We start from the raw sequence: 19,045 nt of genomic DNA, 5'->3' as shown, positions 1-19,045 counted from the left end.
TTATAAAAACAAACCTATTAAAATACGTTTATACTCCAAAAAATTACAAGATCATGATCGGTTTGTTTTGGTTAACTACTGTTTTCCGATTTAATAGGATTATTGTGATTTAAATATGAGATTCCAAAATAATTATTGTTATTTGTTTTTATTTTAATAATTTTTTTCCATAAAAGTTATTTAAAAAGTTTGGGTTATTGAGATTCCTGTTTTTAATATTTGTTTAATTTTTTTGATATTTTTTGTTTTAAAAAATTTCTGTTTCAAAATTTCAATGGCAGTTGTTGCTTTTCGAAATTGAGCACAATAACGGTTTGAAAATTGTACTGGCTAAGAATATTAAACACAGACCAGGCATGGGAAAGTTAAATCAAGTCTATAGTCTAGTCTGTAGTAGTCTAGTCTATGGTAGTCTAGTTCATAGTAGTCTAGTCTATAGTAGTCTAGTCTATAGTAATCTAGTCTATAGTAATCTAGTCTATAGTAGTCTAGTCTATAGTAGTCTAGTCTATAGTAGTCCAGTCTATAGTAGTCTAGTCTATAGTAGTCTAGTCTATAGTAGTCTAGTCTATAGTAGTCCAGTCTATAGTAGTCTAGTGTATAGTAGTCTAGTCTATAGTAGTCTAGTCTATAGTAGTCTAGTCTATAGTAGTCTAGTCTATAGTAGTCTAGTCTATAGTAGTCTAGTCTATAGTAGTCTAGTCTATAGTAGTCTAGTCTATATTAGCTAGTCTATAGTAGTCTAGTCTCTAGTAGTCTAGTCTATAGTAGTCTAGTCTATAGTAGTCTAGTCTATAGTCTAGTCTATAGACTAGGCTATAGTTAGTCTATAGTCTAGTCTATAGTCTAGTCTATAGTCTAGTCTATAGTCTAGTCTATAGTCTAGTCTATAGTCCTAAGGTCTATAGTCTAGTCTATAGTCTAGTCTATAGTCTAGTCTATAGTCTAGTCTATAGTCCTAGTCTATAGTCTAGTCTATAGTCTAGTCTATAGTCTAGTCTATAGTCTAGTCTATAGTCTAGGTTATATAGTCTAGTCCTATAGTCTAGTCTATAGTCCTAGTCTATAGTCCTAGTCTATAGTCTAGTCGTATAGTCTAGTCTATAGTCTCGTCTATAGTCTAGTCCTATAGTCTAGTCTATAGTCTAGTCTATAGTCTAGTCTATAGTCTAGTCTATAGTCTAGTCTAGTCTAGTCCTAGTAGTCTATAGTCTAGGCTATAGTCTAGTCCTATAGTCTAGTCTATAGTCTAGTCTATAGTCTAGTCTATAGTCTAGTCTATAGTCTAGTCTATAGTCTAGTCTATAGTCTAGTCTATAGTCTAGTCTATAGTCTAGTCTATAGTCTAGTCTATAGTCTAGTCTATAGTCTAGTCTATAGTCTAGTCTATAGTCTAGTCTATAGTCTAGTCTATAGTCTAGTCTATAGTCTAGTCTATAGTCTAGTCTATAGTCTAGTCTATAGTCTAGTCTATAGTCTAGTCTATAGTCTAGTCTATAGTCTAGTCTATAGTCTAGTCTATAGTCTAGTCTATAGTCTAGTCTATAGTCTAGTCTATAGTCTAGTCTATAGTCTAGTCTATAGTCTAGTCTATAGTCTAGTCTATAGTCTAGTCTATAGTCTAGTCTATAGTCTAGTCTATAGTCTAGTCTATAGTCTAGTCTATAGTCTAGTCTATAGTCTAGTCTATAGTCTAGTCTATAGTCTAGTCTATAGTCTAGTCTATAGTCTAGTCTATAGTCTAGTCTATAGTCTAGTCTATAGTCTAGTCTATAGTCTAGTCTATAGTCTAGTCTATAGTCTAGTCTATAGTCTAGTCTATAGTCTAGTCTATAGTCTAGTCTATAGTCTAGTCTATAGTCTAGTCTATAGTCTAGTCTATAGTCTAGTCTATAGTCTAGTCTACAGTCTAGTCTATAGTCTAGTCTACAGTCTAGTCTATAGTCTAGTCTATAGTCTAGTCTATAGTCTAGTCTATAGTCTAGTCTATAGTCTAGTCTATAGTCTAGTCTATAGTCTAGTCTATATAGTCTAGTCTATAGTCTAGTCTATAGTCTAGTCTATAGTCTAGTCTATAGTCTAGTCTATAGTCTAGTCTATAGTCTAGTCTATAGTCTAGTCTATAGTCTAGTCTATAGTCTAGTCTATAGTCTAGTCTATAGTCTAGTCTATAGTCTAGTCTATAGTCTAGTCTATAGTCTAGTCTATAGTCTAGTCTATAGTCTAGTCTGTAGTCTAGTCTGTAGTCTAGTCTATAGTGTAGTCTATAGTCTAGTCTATAGCGTAGTCTATAGTCTAGTCTATAGTGTAGTCTATAGTGTAGTCTATAGTCTAGTCTATAGTCTAGTCTATAGTCTAGTCTATAGTCTAGTCTATAGTCTAGTCTATAGTATAGGCTATAGTCTAGTCTATAGTCTAGTCTATAGTCTAGGCTATAATCTAGTCTATAGTCTAGTCTATAGTATATTCTATAGTCTAGTTTATAGTCTAGTTTATATTCTAGTCTATGGTCTAGTCTATAGTCTAGTCTATAGTCTATTCTATAGTTTAGTCTATAGTTTAGTCTATAGTTTAGTATATAGTCTATTCTACAGTCTAGTCTATAGTTCTATGTTCTGAAAATACTTAAGAAAATTCCAACAGCCCTAATTTTTCCATGTCTGTTCCATACATTATACCTGCCCTTTTACTCTTCCACAGTTCTAGCTTTACTGCCTCTTTGACTTAATGTATCTTTTTCGATATTTTTTCAACACCCGATTGGCATGATAATATTTTGATATATTTCTTTGTACATATTTCTCGTGTAAATATTTATAGAATTCTTCTTGTAAGAATTTATTTAAATTATCAGGTACTATTTCCTCATGATGTATAGTTGATATATCGGATAAATTGTCCGTATCATTGATATCATCATTACCATCATTGATAAAAGGTATTGTTATACGTTCTGGGCGGGCAATAAATGGTCTATAACCGTTATCGGATTCATCATCGCTTAATATAATAACCTCACTTTCGGAATCGGAACTAATTATGTGTATTTGTGGTTCTGCACTTTGGGTATCTAAAATACCAATAAATTGTACTCTATTTACTCTTTCCGCATTCAAGTTCACCTCATGGCTAACATGTGGTTCTTGTTCATTTCGTTCGTCATTGGTTTGCTGTACGACATTCAAAACATTTTCATTCATATCACATTGTAAAACATAAACATCATTATTATCACTATTTAAAATTTCTTGTAAGTTAATCAATAAGACATCATGAGCTTCCTCATCGCCGGATGGAGAAATATCATTATCACAATCCTCGGGATCGGATAATAATACACCCGCCTGGCGATACATTTCAGCTAAAGCTTCTTCTACACTTAATTCACGTTCCACTAGGATGGTGGAAGTTTCAGTTGTGTCTTGTGCTAAATTACTATTAGAATTCAAGGAACTATTTAAGGCAGCCCTACAAAGGTCACTTAACTTTGGTATTATAGAATTTACAGAACTTAAAATATATTTTGACTTATCTTTACTTGTATCTGCCCTCGTTGTTTGCTCTCCCTCCTTATCGCCTTCAGTGTTTCCATTTTCTTCCTGTTCCGGTTGCTCCTCATCGCTCTCTAGCATTTGTTTGATATGTTCTATATCGTTTGTTGATACAACTTTAACAGTTGCTGTTTGCACATCTTGTTCAGTCTGTTTATCCTCTTCTTCGTCGTCTCCCACTATCTCTGGCTGATGTTGTGATAGTTCTTTCTCTAAAGCCTCCAATTCATTGATTTCCGACGAAGTGCTTCCCGTTAATGAAGTAGTTGATGTTTTATGCTGCTCTCTACTTAATGCACCGTAATTTAGAAATCCATCATTGGCTGTTGAATCATCATTTAGATTTTCTATTTCTTGTCGTATTCTTGTGACTTCTTCGAGATCTTCGAAACCATGAAAATCCTCAGATTCATCTTCAAAACTGGATTGATTTTTGAAACTTAAAAAGTCTTGAGATAAATCTTCTTGGTTGTCCTTATTTAATACAGTTTCACTTAAACTATCGTTAGGAATAGGATCTGAAGTTTCGGTTTGTTGTACAACCGTTGGACCTTCATCTGCTTTAGGTAGAGTTATTTGGTTAGGAATGCTTTCTGAAGTTTCGGTTTGGTGTTCAACTGTTGAATCTTCGTCTGTTTGATGGTTTTTGGTTGACAACTCATCGACTTTAGGTAGAGTTGTTTGGTTGGAACCAGTTTCCTGATCAAAACTTTCTGGAATTTTATTGATTTCTTGGGTGATGTTGTTGTCTACTATATTTTCATGGAAACTTTCCATTTGATGTTCAACTGTAAGTTCTTCATCTGTCTTTCCATTTAATACTATCAATTCGTCTTCAACTTGAGAAATAACTTCGGTTTCTTCTTCATTCGTTTGTATGTTTTCATTCTTGTCTTCAACCAAACTACTTGCGTTTGCAACTGGCGATTCAAGTTTCTGACGAACTTCTGATTCTTCAGCATCAACTTCAGAAGTTTCCATTTTATCTTTTACAAAACTAACTAATTGCTCAAGTACAACTTCAGACTTTGCTAGATCTTCTTGCAGCGCCATAGATTCTTCTTCATTACATTCCTTTTCATTGGAGATGTTTTGTTTTTCAATTACATCATCGGAAGTAGCTTGATGTTGCTGAATAGGATCACGTTCTTCATTAGAAGTTTTAATCAAGTTATTAGCATTTTCAATGAAAGATTCAGGTTTCGTGAGACTTGGACTAACAGAACCAGACTCTTCATTACGCTCGGAAGTTGGGTTTTTATCTTCAATCAGTCTATTTGGTTTTAGAACTACATCTTCGGATTTCGATTGAAAAGTATCAGTAGTGGACTCATAACATTCAGATGTTGTATCAATTTCGGTATTTTCACTTTCATGTTCTTCTAAATTTGCAGTTTGCTCTTCCAAATTTTCAATTCGTTGGGATATTGCTTCCGATGGGATTACATTTTCTTCGGGAATTTTTGACGTCTCTCTTACCGGAGCTGTTGCTTCTTCCAAGTTTTCCATTGACTTGTTTAATGCTTCCAATGTAGTTTCATTTTCTTTTGGAATTTCTGTTCCCTCTGTTACCAGATCCATCTCTGGTTCTTTGATGGTAATATCACTATCATTTGAATCTATTTTATCAAATGTTTCTGCAATCGATTCTAAACATTCTTGGTTGACTTCTTTGAAAATATCTGTGTCATCCCAGGTGTTGGGGAATTTATTAGTTTCTTCATATTTTTCTTCTATAACTTCCGAAGTTTGTTTATTAGATTCTTCTTCTGAAAAAGTTTTAGCGTTTTCATCACATATTTGTTCCAGGGACTCCGTAAAGTCCTCATCAACAGATTTGGCAAGAGTATGAGTTTCAATTATCGTCTCTTCGTTTAATGCTTTTCTAAGTTCACATGTATTCCCGGAATTTTCATTTAGTTGGTTATTTGAATTTTCCAAAATATCGCAAACATTAGGTATTTGTTTTGAAACAATCTCTGATACTTTCGTTTTCATCTCTGAAATAATTTCCGCCTTTTCTTGGATCACTTCAGGTGAATGAATATCATTTGATTCTTCTGATATTTGGTTTGTTTCGGGTTCTGAGATAATTTCAGTATTTTCTTTAATCAATTCTGGGTATGGAATGTTATTTGGTTCTTTAGTTAATGGATCCGATGTAATTTCTGATTCCTCATCTAATATTTCTTCACTATTGACCTTTTCCAAACACTCGGGCTCTACAGTTACTAATTCTTCAATTGTTTCCGGGTTTTCAGTTTCGATTTCAGTATTTGAATTATCTAGACTGCAGGCTTCTTTTAAATATTTAGAATGCTCATTGCTATTAACTACTGAAGAGTCAGCATTTTCTATAGAACTTTCCGATAGAGGCTTTGTCTTCTCCACAATAGTATTGCTTTCATATTCTTCGAATTCTACAGTCTTTGTTCCGGATATGTTTTCTTCATCGGTTATGATTTCCGCGGTGGACTGTTCTTCACTGCAAGTATCCGATGTTTCTCTAAGCATCATTTCCAAATTGGGTTCGTCGCAACTAGTTTTGGAATAAGCAGTAACTTCAGTTGGTTCCTCAATTATAGATTTGGAATTAATTTCAGATTCTTTAGCTTCAAGTTGATGCATAGAAACATTTATTTCTGATATAGATTGTTCTTCACTGCAAGTTGAGTCTAAAGTATCCGATGTTTTACTATGTGCTTTTTCCACATTGAGGTCTTTAGACCTTTTATCGGAATAAGCTATAACTTCAGTTGGTTCCTCAATTTTAGATTTGTTATAAATTTCAGATTCTTTAGCTTCAAGTCGATGGATAGAATCATTTATTTCTGGTGTTAAATTATCGGCATCTTTTTGGATATTTGATTCATAATTTTCTGCTGGCTTAGGATCACATTCTGAATCAATCATTTTCGATTCAACTGTATTCTCAGCACTAATATGATTTACAACAACATCGGCCAAAATTTCTAAATTTTCGCATATTCCCACAGGAATATTCTCGTTTAATGCCTTTACCATTTCTTCTGGATCAGTTTGGGTGGAAATAACATCCGAAATTTTGCTATTCTGTTCAAAAGTATTTGATTCTTTACTTAGAGCTTCCGATTTAGATAATACTTCGTTTTCAGCATTATCTTGTGATGCATTAGTTTCTAAACACTCTGAAACAACGGCCATATTTTCATTACATTCGAAATCATTTGAATTTCTCTCCGAGCTTATAGATATTTGCCCTTCAGTATCTACAGACATTTTAAGGTCTTCTTTTGTTTGTTTGTCTTCTTTGATAGCTAATGTATCTTCGACTTCTTCGTCTGATTTTCGGTCTTCATTGTCTAAGGTCATTTCTGAGACTTCTTCTGTTTTATTATCTTCTTTAGTTGATAATTCATCATCGATTTCCTCATCTGAGTCTTCTGAAGTACTAGAATATTCCGATATACTTTTTTCGCTAGCGATTTCACTTTCAATATTTTGGATTTCCTTGACTTTAACTGAATCCAATGGTAAAACATCTTTTGGATTATTTATATTTGAAGAGAATTCTTCAGGAAGTCGATATGAATTATTGGATTCATCCTTCTCCTCCAAAGTTTCAGTATGAACTGATTCCATTGGCATATGTTCTTTAGGATGGTTGATATCTGTAGCAAGTTTTTCATCACTTTGAATGGTTTCCGAATCTTGTTTTTCTTCTAAAGTTTCTTCAACTGATTTTAACGGCAGATTTTCTTTAGAAAGTTTTATATCTGAATCAAGTTGTTCGTCACTTTCCATTGCATTATTTGAAACTTCTTTTTCTTCTAAAATTTTAGCAATCTGAATGATATTTTCAGAAGTAATAAGAGTTTGTGTAGCAGGCAATATTTCATCTTTGCTGTCCGATTTCGACATCTTAGGGGAATTTACTATATTGCTTGATAAATTGGAGTGAATTTCGCTAATAAAATCATGAGAATCTTCATCAAAATCTTGCAATGACCCCGTCGAATCACTTCGTTGAAGAGAATCTTCTGAAATTTTTCTTATACATTTGGTGGGTTTGTGATGGTTATCCTTATCATCTGTACTATCCATAGATTCATCATCAGATATCATAATTGGCATTGAATCTTTGCGATTATCCTCTTCATCAGATTCATACTCAGAATCAGAACTACTTTCTGAGTCTGATGGAACCATTCCATGATCAACATCTTTAAGTTGAGGCTTTTGGATTGGTTCATCTAAATCGTCCTCCTCCTCGTCTGTATCATCTTCAGATTGACTTTCTGTGGGAATATCGGCTTTAGCATGCAGTGAAGATTCTTCTTTGGAAAAAGTTTCCGTTTCAACTTCATCTAGTTTTTGATTAATTTCAACGGGGGTTTCATTCAATCTAGATATATTTTGCGTGATATTATCACCTTTAGTCAAATTTTTAGTACGATATTCTGTAGATTTTTCATTAGCAACTATATCTTCTGAACCCTCCACCTCTGGACTGAATTTTGAAGTTTCTTTTAATAAATCTTCAGACTTCTCTTCATTTAAATGATTTTGAGATAATGGAATTAAATCTGCGATCTCATTTTCTAAACCAAGACTAACTGGTTCATAACACGGCTTCGAAGATTTTGGATAAAGATTATCGTTTATTAAATCGTCTTGCGTGGAACTTATTTCTGTTTTCTTATCACCTTCCTCGGCCTCTTTTTCTATTTGATTTTCGGCATAAAGTTTTGTGACGTCTTCAGTATTATGATGATCTTGCTGTGGACTTAATATAAGAGACGTTGAAATTATAACGGACGTTCTGTTTGGAATGTTATCGTCTTTAGGAACATTTTCCATGGGATCTTTTAAGTCTTCAGAAGCATTAGATTTCTTGTAATCTTCTTGAGTTGGAAATTTTGCCATAAGTTTTGATTTTTTCTCCGGTATTTCATCATCTTCAGATTCACTTTGAGCACGATGCTCTACAAACTCATTTTGCTTTGGACTTGTGAAAGGAGTTTCAGTTTCTTTCTCTGAAACATCATCATCATCATCAGATTCACTTTCTGTCCGATTTCCCAATTCTTTTTCAGATTCCACAGATTTTTCTCTTGCTATATCTTGTTTTGGACTTAATTCTGAAGTCTGATGGAATTCATTTTCCGAAAGATTGTCATCTTCAGATTCACTTTCTGTATGATTTTCAAATTCAGTATTCGGAGATAGAGACTTATTAGAGGCCTGATCTATGAAAGAAGCTTTTGTCTTTAGACTAGATTTTGAAGTCGTTGAAACTATATCATCGTCTTCAGTTTCACTTTCTGTTTGACTATCAAATTCTATGGATTTCTCAGAAACATATATTTCTCTAGAATCGTTGTTATCTGGACTCGGTTGGAATGATTTCTTAATACGTAAAACAATACGTTGTTGTCTTTTTGGAGTGATTTCATCTTCTACATCACTAACGGTCTTGATAGGTGATTTTGTATTAGTTGTATGGACATTTTCCGATTCTTTTATAAAATTTTCCTTGTTGTATGAATCGGTAGTTTTGTGGACTTCATTGCTGTCTGATTTGTTTTTCTCTCGATCGAAAGTTTTCGAATGATTTGATTCATCAGTATCGGAATTTTGATTTTCACTTTCTGAATTCACATTGTCCTTCTTGAATGAATCTGCAGGCTTCAGAACTTCCTTGTTATCTGATTTAGCTTTCTCTTGATCGATAGTTTTCGAATGATTTGATTCATCACTATTGGAATTTAGATTTTCATCATCATCATTTTCTAAATCACTTTCTGAATCTGTATCAGTGTCATTAGTATCAGATTTCTTGCATGACTCTTTACTCTCCTCCACCGATTCATCATCCGAACTAGATGAACTGCTGTCGGAATCAGATTCACTGGAATCAGACTCCTCACTATCACTCTCTTCATTGGTATTCGATTTTGAGATCTCTTTAACTTCGGTTGAAGTTTTCTTGGTTGTTGTAGCATTGGAAATATTTGAATTTTCATCTTCACATAATGTAGTTGGAGAAACGAGAAGGGATTCTTCTGATTCCTTTTGTTTAACATCGTCTAGTTCACTTTCAACTCTTGCAAGGTTTAAGTTGTCTTGTTCAGTTAAGCTAATTTCCTTAATAGAATTTGCTGCAGTTTCAGTTCCATGTTCCAGCGGAATTTCAGAATTTTCTTTTTCAATTTCAGGGTTTAAGGGAATAGGTTGATCCGGTTTAGTTATTGCAGTTTCGGGGACACCTATATCAGAATCTTCTTTGGCCGCTAGGTCTTGTTGTGGTGATTTTGATTTTTCATACCAGTTTTTCAAATCAAATTCTGTAACAGATTTTTCGATATTACTTTGATACTGCGAATCCGATTGAGTTTCAAAATAAGAGTTATCATATAACAAAGATTTAATATTTGCCGGATTTAAGTTGCACTGCTCCAGAACTTTGGCATCCAATACTGTGGGATTTTCTTTGGAATATTGAACATTTGAGATCAATTTAGGTTCATCTTTTAAGTAAACGAAATTTTCTAAGATTTCAAGGGTTTCACTTTTAACTTCATCACTTAAAATGAGAACGCTTTCAGTGGGATTTTCCGCAACTTGTTGGCTTAAGGTGTCCTCAAAACTTTCGGCTTCCATTAAACTTTTTATTACCTCACAGGTTTCACACGTAGGATCAGTGCATATATGTTTCTCCTCGGCTTCTAAGGCACACTCTCCTTCCACCGCTAACGTTAACATTAACATCTGACGAAATTCTTCACTATTAATCGCCATTATACATAAAGCTTTTAAAGTTTTGGGATTAGTTAAATTCTCGGGTTTATCATGTGTATAATTCTTAATGGATTGTCTTTTAATGAGAGGCAAATGTTTCTCTTTTAACTCTGCCATATATTCTCGTACTCTTCGCAGACGATATAAACCGAAACGTCTTATGGAATGTATGATCTTGTAATATAATGACAAAGGTTTACGTTTATGTAAAGTTTGTATTTTGCCTTTTGGCAATCTATTTCTTGACTTTTTCGTATAGACCTGGGGAAAATTTGAATTGTTGTTGACTTTGGTGGCCTTATTGGGTTTTAGTTTCTTTTGATTTTGTGCCTCTGGTTCGTTGGCCTTAAGTTCATCTTCTTTTAGTTTGCGTTTACGTTTATAGAACTTTGAAAAATCTTGTACATTTTGTTCAAAATCCATTTCTGCTGATTTCTCTTCTAAACTTTTAGTTGTACTCGGTTCGCTGGTGATTTTATTGATAAAGGTTTCGTATTCTTTTTCAAAAGCCGATTCATTGGAATGATGACTGCTGCCACTTTCATAGCCTTCCATGTCTTTGAAATAGTTTTCTGTTAACTCCGAACTTTGTTCGCCATTAAGGACGTTTTTGTTTGTAGGTTCCAAATTTAAATCTTCAAAACTTAGTTGAGTGGTTAGATTTTTGCAGGGACTTAACTGAGGTGTACTGGTGGTATTTGCAGCTTTAATATCATTTAAATCTTTGGTTGTTTCCAATTGCTGTGTGGGTTTTTTGAGTTTAAGTTCATCCAGTTCTTTTTCTACATCGAAATTATTGAGATTTAGGGAAGTGTTATTTTCATTCGTTGGTGTGGTAGCTAGAGGACTGGTCGAGGGTGTGGTTATAGAGTTATTAACATTATTCGATTTTTCAATATCTATAACAATATCAGGCAAGTTAACATATGACTCATTTAATGTTGAGTTGTCGAGATTTTCCTGTGATTTGTGTGATACTTTCGATTCTGCCTTATTAATGGATTCATCGTTTGAAGTTTTAATTATTTCGGATTTTTGTATAACAGCTGTTGCTGCTGCTGCTGGCGCTTCCTGTTCCACAGGAGCCGTTTGCAAAACTTCATCAATGACATTGCTTTGGTCAAAGTTAAGTTCCTCCGCATTTTGGTATTCATCTTCATCATCATTCCAATTGGCAATGAAATCACGCAAACTTAAATTCTTATTACCTTCATCATTAGTCTTATCCGCTTCTTGTAGTACTTCTGTGGAATGTTGAAAAGACGTAAGGCTGGCGGCATTATTCTGATGAGTTTCATATTCTCCAAATGTTGTGGTGGTCTCGGGGGTATTCAACAGCTCCTGTTGATTGTAATGGTCCCTTGATGACAGAGTCGTATAGCACTCTTCGGCAATTGTAGGTGGAGGTTGAGGTTGTATGGGTTTACGATAATCCAATAAGGCACGTTTTGCTACCGTGGGCCCGTAAGCGGGTGGTGGCTGTTGGCTGTGTATGCCAGCCAATGTCGGCGGACTTAGATGTGTGTCCAGGTGTGTGTGATAATTATCAAAATTGCTTGTCGTTAAACTGAGATCATTGGTATAAGACGCTGGATTAGCGTTAAGAGGATCATGTGTTAGTAGTGATGAGGGTGTTAGACCATGATGAGCCATAGTTTGATGAGCATTGCTGGCATATAACTGCTGACTGCTGTGAGCTGTTGCCGTTCCATAGCCATAATTGTGCGGTGAAGTATTTGTATCATAGTGATGAGCGTTTAAATAGAGATCATTAGAGTTTTTCATTTTATTACCATTGCCATAGTCGGGTATTATGCCGCCATATTTACAGCTGGCGCTTAAAGCATTCAAATGCGGAGATTGTCCTAGAGTTGTTTGCGAGGACAAGTAAGCACTTGAAGGCGCGGCCGCTGTGGGCGTTTGATTGTGTGGTAATCGTGGTGGTATAGCATGAGAGGGAGGATAGTAACAACTTTGCGGCTGATAGGGTTGAGAACAACAGGATTGTCGACTATTTAAGCCATTGTTAGGATTAGCAGGATAGTAGGGTGTGCTGTGTAGACCATGTGTGGGGGGAGGGGCTGTGGGTCCAGAGGCTAACATATGTCTTTCATTTAATTGTGTTAGATTAGAGCCATGCGGTGTATTCGGCCATATATGATGTCTAGAGCCGGGCGGGCTAACATATGACTGTTGATAGGAGGCAGCAGCATATTTGTCATATTTCATAGGATATTTTTCAGGACCCATATAGTAGGGATCACGTGCCAAGGCTGAGGGATTCGGTGTCAAATAGGTGGCATGGGTGGGCGCCACAGTAGCGGTTGGCAAATGACTGGCAGGCGGCGGCGGTGGTATAGTACGACTATTGCCTGAGGCATAATCTATGCCCCAAGGCCAAGAGGGAGAATTTATAGAATTAGCTCCCACCGGTTTGCGATAGTTGCCGACATCGGGTGGTGTTTCATTGCCCAAATGTCCGGTGCTAGACGTATAACCTGTGGCAGCGGCATGTGGATACATATATTTGTCATAGGAGGGTGCTGCTGTCGGAAAATAGTTACCCGTATTGGCGTAAACAGATTTGCTGTTTGCTAAACCTGGCGGCGTTCCATAGCCGGCTTCTTTAAGTTGTGATTTGGCGGCCGCATAATACTTTTGCTGTTGATGATAGGCAGAGGCCGTGGCAGCAGCTGAGGGATTACTATAGGAGTCATGATATTCTAAAGGCATTTTATATTTGGTATTGTCATAAAATGGGGTGGGATTAGTATGGGACTGAGGAGCCAAAGGCTGGGCATAAAAGGGCGTGGCAGCAGCTTGCGGTTTAGAAGTGTTGGTGGTACTTGTAGAACTGCCTATTAAGGAGGAGGTTCTTTGTTTTGATGTAGCCAATACTGCCGGAAAGGGTTGGATCTGTTGGTTTATGGTCTTGGTTTGATGCTGATCAGTTTGTTGTTGCTGCTGGGGATTGTAACTTGCCACATTCGTTCTGACTGTTGAGCCTCTTTCGTAATTTAGAGTTGCTGTTAAACTAGACGATTTATATTGCCCTGAACCATATGGAGAAGCAGATATATCATACAAGTTGTAGGCCGGTGCCGAGGAGGAGGAGCCGGTAGATAAATTATGTGTTGGTGGTACTGCTTGCTGATAATCATATGTTGAATAATATTGTTGTCTGGATAAGTATTGCTGTTGCTGTAGATTCGTTTGCAAATGATGCTGTGGCAATTGATGGTGTTGGGGTTGTAGCAAATGATGTTGTTGCTGCTGCTGCAAATGTTGTGGATGTTGTTGTTGCGTATGCAAGGAATGGTGTTGTTGCAATTGATGTGTCTCCAAATTGTGGCTTGTTATGGACTCATTATAGAAAGGTGTTACAGCAGCTACAGTAGCTACGGGTATTATGGGCTCCGCTATGGCTACAGGTGTTGTTGGTATTGGTGTTGTCGTGGGTGTTGTTGTCTGCTGCTGTAATTCATAATTATTGGTGGGTGTTGTTGTTGTGCTACCATAACCACTACTATTGCTACTTGTACTGCTACTACTACAGCTACTATTGCTGTTGCTGCTATTGTTGTTAACGCCACCGCCGTTGATACTAATGTTGCTATTGTTTTGGTTGTTACTATTTGTTGTTGCTGTTGTCGCACTGTGTGTATTGGTGTGTGAGTGTAAATGGTTATTGCTCTGATTAACATTGATAGCATTAGACGTTGATGGTATTGTTGTTGTTGTAGTTGTGATTGCTGAAACTGTGGCACTTGATGCTGCTGGTTGTGTCACCACAGCACTAACTGCATCCATTATTATTATTTTCCTACTTTTTTGTTATTTATTATTCTTGTTTATGTTTTTTTTTGTTGTTGATTTAGTTGTATTTTTTATTTAATGTATCCATAGGTGGCTTGTTGTTGTTTTCTTTTTTCAAAATTATTTATTATTATGTGTTTTTGTTTTGGAAAATATAACCTGTAACGAGAGAAATTTAAATTGAATTTAGTTGGGGATTTACAAAATGGATTTCTGGGTAAAATTTCTAAATTATTTGTTAAGGGTAAATAAAATAGATTAGTTTAACAATTGTTTCTTTAAATAAATAAATTATTTATCAATTATATTTGTTTTATTTGTCAATACTTTTCACTAACTAATGAATTTTTAATTAATATTTAATACTTTATGATTTCCAATTAAAAATATTTAATTTGCCTTAATTTAAAATTTTTTTCTTCACATTTTCATTTAAAAAATTGCATTTTTTTCCTAATTACTTTCACTTTAAATTCACCTTCAATTTTCTAAACAAAAAAAAAAAAAAAAATACAAAATTGCGCTTTTTTTCCCTCCATGGAAATTAATGTCCTTAACTTGAATGTTTAACAAATGGAATTTACAACACAAATGACTAGCTAAACAATAACAACTACAACTATATAAAAATAATAACATTAATAACAATTTGGCCCAGTAAAGTAAGAAAAAAATGGTGGTAGAATAATAAATGGAAAAATGAAAATAAAATGAATGAAATATGTAGATAGACAGACAGACACAAAATGAAAGTGAAAAATATGGAAAATATTAAAAAAAGAGCGTAAAAACCCCTTAGTCAATATCACTTAGACACTAACTAACGACATACATATGTACATACACCCATATGTATGTATGTATGTAGTAAATGCATGCTTGCATGCATGAATGAGTAATAACAAATCTATCTATCTATATAAAAAGTGACATTATAAAAACATGATTTTATGGACTAAATATAAACAACAACATCACATACATATGTACGCTTCATGTATGCTTAAATAAAAAAAAAAACTAAGAAAAGGACCTGCTGCTATGTTCCCCATAAACAATTTTAAAAAATCGTCAAACACACACACACACACAATCAAATATAATAGTTTCCACCTATAACTAGAGCATTAGTTAGTTTGACAAGGACTTCAATTACTAAAACAACACATACATACATACACAGTTATTAAATATTTAATGATTAAATGTCAATTTACTGCTATAGGTTTTCTATACAAAACTAGTTTGGAAAATTTGTCTTAGAACACACATTTATCATGAATCCTTGTTTATATTTATTAACATACAACCACCCAATTTGTTCAACCCCACCCCCCCCAATAAAAAGTCTGAGACAATTTTTTCCTCGTAAAGTATTTCTCTATGTCTAAGTATATGTTTAATAAATGGTCATCAGTCCGTTGCTTTAAAAAAAAACCTGCGTTTTTAAATATTACCCACAAACTGTAGCCCACCACCTCATTAAGTTTATAAGTATGCATGTATGTAGTTGATTTTTTTTTGGGGTCACATTTAAAAATACCTAGACTAAGTTTACTTAGTATAAATAAAAAGTCAAATTAAGTAGAAGGTGTTTTATGGTCGGCATTAAAGAGTTTCAAATGCACTAGACTATACTATAGAACAAACTATAAACTAGACTATTATCTAGACTATAGAACAGACTATAGACAACGCTACGCAACTAGATTATAGACTAGACTATAGACTAGACTATAGACTAGACTATAGACTAGACTATAGGCTAGATTATAGACTAGACTATAGACTAGACTATAGACTAGACTATAGACTAGACTATAGACTAGACTATAGACTAGATTATAGACTAGACTATAGACTAGACTATAGACTAGACTATAGACTAGACTATAGACTAGATTATAGACTAGACTATAGACTAGACTATAGACTAGACTATAGACTAGACTATAGACTAGACTATAGACTAGACTATAGACTAGACTATAGACTAGACTATAGACTAGACTATAGACTAGACTATAGACTAGACTATAGACTAGACTATAGACTAGACTATAGACAAGACTATAAACTAGACTATAGACTAAACTATAGACTAGACTAGACTATAGACTAGACTATAGACTAGACTATAGACTAGACTATGAACTAGACTATAGACTAGACTATAGACTAGACTATAGACTAGACTATAGACTAGACTATAGACTAGACTATAGACTAGACTATAGACTAGACTATAGACTAGACTATAGACTAGACTATAGACTAGACTATAGACTAGACTATAGACTAGACTATAGACTAGACTATAGACTAGACTATAGACTAGACTATAGACTAGACTATAGACTAGACTATAGACTAGACTATAGACTAGACTATAGACTAGACTATAGACTAGACTATAGACTAGACTATAGACTAGACTATAGACAAGACTATAGACTAGACTATAGACATAGACTATAGACTAGACTATAGACTAGACTATAGACTAGACTATAGACTAGACTATAGACTAGACTATAGACTAGACTATAGACTAGACTATAGACTAGACTATAGACTAGACTATAGACTAGACTATAGACTAGACTATAGACTAGACTATAGACTAGACTATAGACTAGACTATAGACTAGACTATAGACTAGACTATAGACTAGACTATAGACTAGACTATAGACTAGACTATAGACTAGACTATAGACTAGACTATAGACTAGACTATAGACTAGACTATAGACTAGACTATAGACTAGACTATAGACTAGACTATAGACTAGACTATAGACTAGACTATAGACTAGACTATAGACTAGACTATAGACTAGACTATAGACTAGACTATAGACTAGACTATAGACTAGACTATAGACTAGACTATAGACTAGACTATAGACTAGACTATAGACTAGACTATAGACTAGACTATAGACTAGACTATAGACTAGACTATAGACTAGACTATAGACTAGACTATAGACTAGACTATAGACTATAGACAGACTATAGACTAGACTATAGACTAGACTATAGACTAGACTATAGACTAGACTATAGACTAGACTATAGACAAGACTATAGACTAGACTATAGACTAGACTATAGACTAGACTATAGACTAGACTATAGACTAGACTATAGACTAGACTATAGACAAGACTGTAGACTAGACTATAGACTAGACTATAGACTAGACTATAGACTAGACTATAGACTAGACTATAGACAAGACTATAGACTAGACTATAGACTAGACTATAGACTAGACTATAGACTAGACTATAGACTAGACTATAGACTAGACTATAAACTAGACTATAGACTAGACTATAGACTAGACTATAGACTAGACTATAGACTAGACTATAGACTAGACTATAGACTAGACTATAGACTAGACTATAGACTAGACTATAGACTAGACTATAGACGAGACTATAGACTAGACTATAGACTAGACTATAGACTAGACTATAGACGAGACTATAGACTAGACTATAGACTAGACTATAGACTAGACTATAGACTAGACTATAGACTAGACTATAGACTAGACTATAGACTAGACTATAGACTAGACTATAGACTAGACTATAGACTATAGACTAGACTATAGACTAGACTATAGACTAGAACTATAGACTAGACTATAGACTAGACTATAGACTAGACGATAGACTAGACTATAGACTAGACTATAGACTAGACTATAGACTAGACTATAGACCGAGACTATAGACTAGACTATAGACTAGACTATAGACTAGACTATAGACTAGACTAAGACTAGACTAGATACTATAGATAGACTAGACTAAGACTAGACTATAGACTAGACCTATAGACTAGACTATAGACTAGACTATAGACTAGACTATAGACTAGACTATAGACTAGACTATAAATCTAGACTAGAGACTAGACTATAGACTAGACTATAGACTAGACTATAGACTAGACTATAGACTAGACTATAGACTACTAGACTAGACTATAGACTAGACTATAGACTAGACTATAGACTAGACTATAGACTAGACTATAGACTAGACTATACTATAGACTATAGACTAGACTATAGACTAGACATAGACTAGACTATAGACTAGACTATAGACTAGACTATAGACTAGACTATAGACTAGACTATAGACTAGACTATAGACTAGACTATAGACTAGACTATAGACTAGACTATAGACTAGACTATAGACTAGACTATAGACTAGACTATAGACTAGACTATAGACTAGACTATAGACTAGACTATAGACTAGACTATAGACTAGACTATAGACTAGACTATAGACTAGACTATAGACTAGACTATAGACTAGACTATAGACTAGACTATAGACTAGACTATAGACTAGACTATAGACTAGACTATAGACTAGACTATAGACTAGACTATAGACTAGACTATAGACTAGACTATAGACTAGACTATAACTAGACTATAGACTACTAGACCACAATACAGATTTCTCTATTGACTACTTATCAGATGGTAATAATTTAAAAAATGTACTGACAATTTCATGGGGGTAGCACATTCCTGGTATACATCCTCCTATAAAGCTAACCTAGAAAACTTTTAGACATCTTTTCGGGAAAGTTAACCGAATTCGATAAATTATAATATGTTCAAGAAATTAAAAACCCTATCTGCCAATATGGAAATATACATTTACAATTATTTATGTGTCTCAATTATATCTGATATATAAATACATCACTTAATGTCACAACTAACCCCCTTTAAATTGTAATTGCCCCGTTTGGCTGTTATTTATTTCCACCACACACCCCATCACATACATAAGTGTATGCTTATATGAAAGTAAATGTGTAAATACGTAAGTAAACTATTAAATATTTCA

General features: G+C 34.4%; 1 protein-coding gene across 1 annotated transcript in view; it reads right to left on the bottom strand.

The window, feature by feature from the left end:
• Window positions 1–2,517: 2,517 nt before the first annotated feature.
• The window catches only part of LOC119606178 (titin homolog), a 43,186-nt gene continuing 26,658 nt past the window's right edge, over window positions 2,518–19,045 (bottom strand). The window contains exon 2 of the mRNA XM_037959593.1: window positions 2,518–14,306. Within this exon, the coding sequence (XP_037815521.1) occupies window positions 2,709–14,141 (11,433 nt within the window). The 5' untranslated portion in view covers window positions 14,142–14,306 and the 3' untranslated portion in view covers window positions 2,518–2,708. The remainder of the gene's footprint in view (window positions 14,307–19,045) is intronic.

This window comes from Lucilia sericata, unplaced genomic scaffold (genome assembly GCF_015586225.1).
Source record: "Lucilia sericata isolate MDLA Ls3-8-SP2 unplaced genomic scaffold, ASM1558622v1 Contig000557F_arrow, whole genome shotgun sequence".
Classification (NCBI taxonomy): Eukaryota; Metazoa; Arthropoda; class Insecta; order Diptera; family Calliphoridae; genus Lucilia; species Lucilia sericata.
Note: the sequence above shows the minus strand (reverse complement) of the source record. Positions and strands in the feature narration are given on the sequence as shown.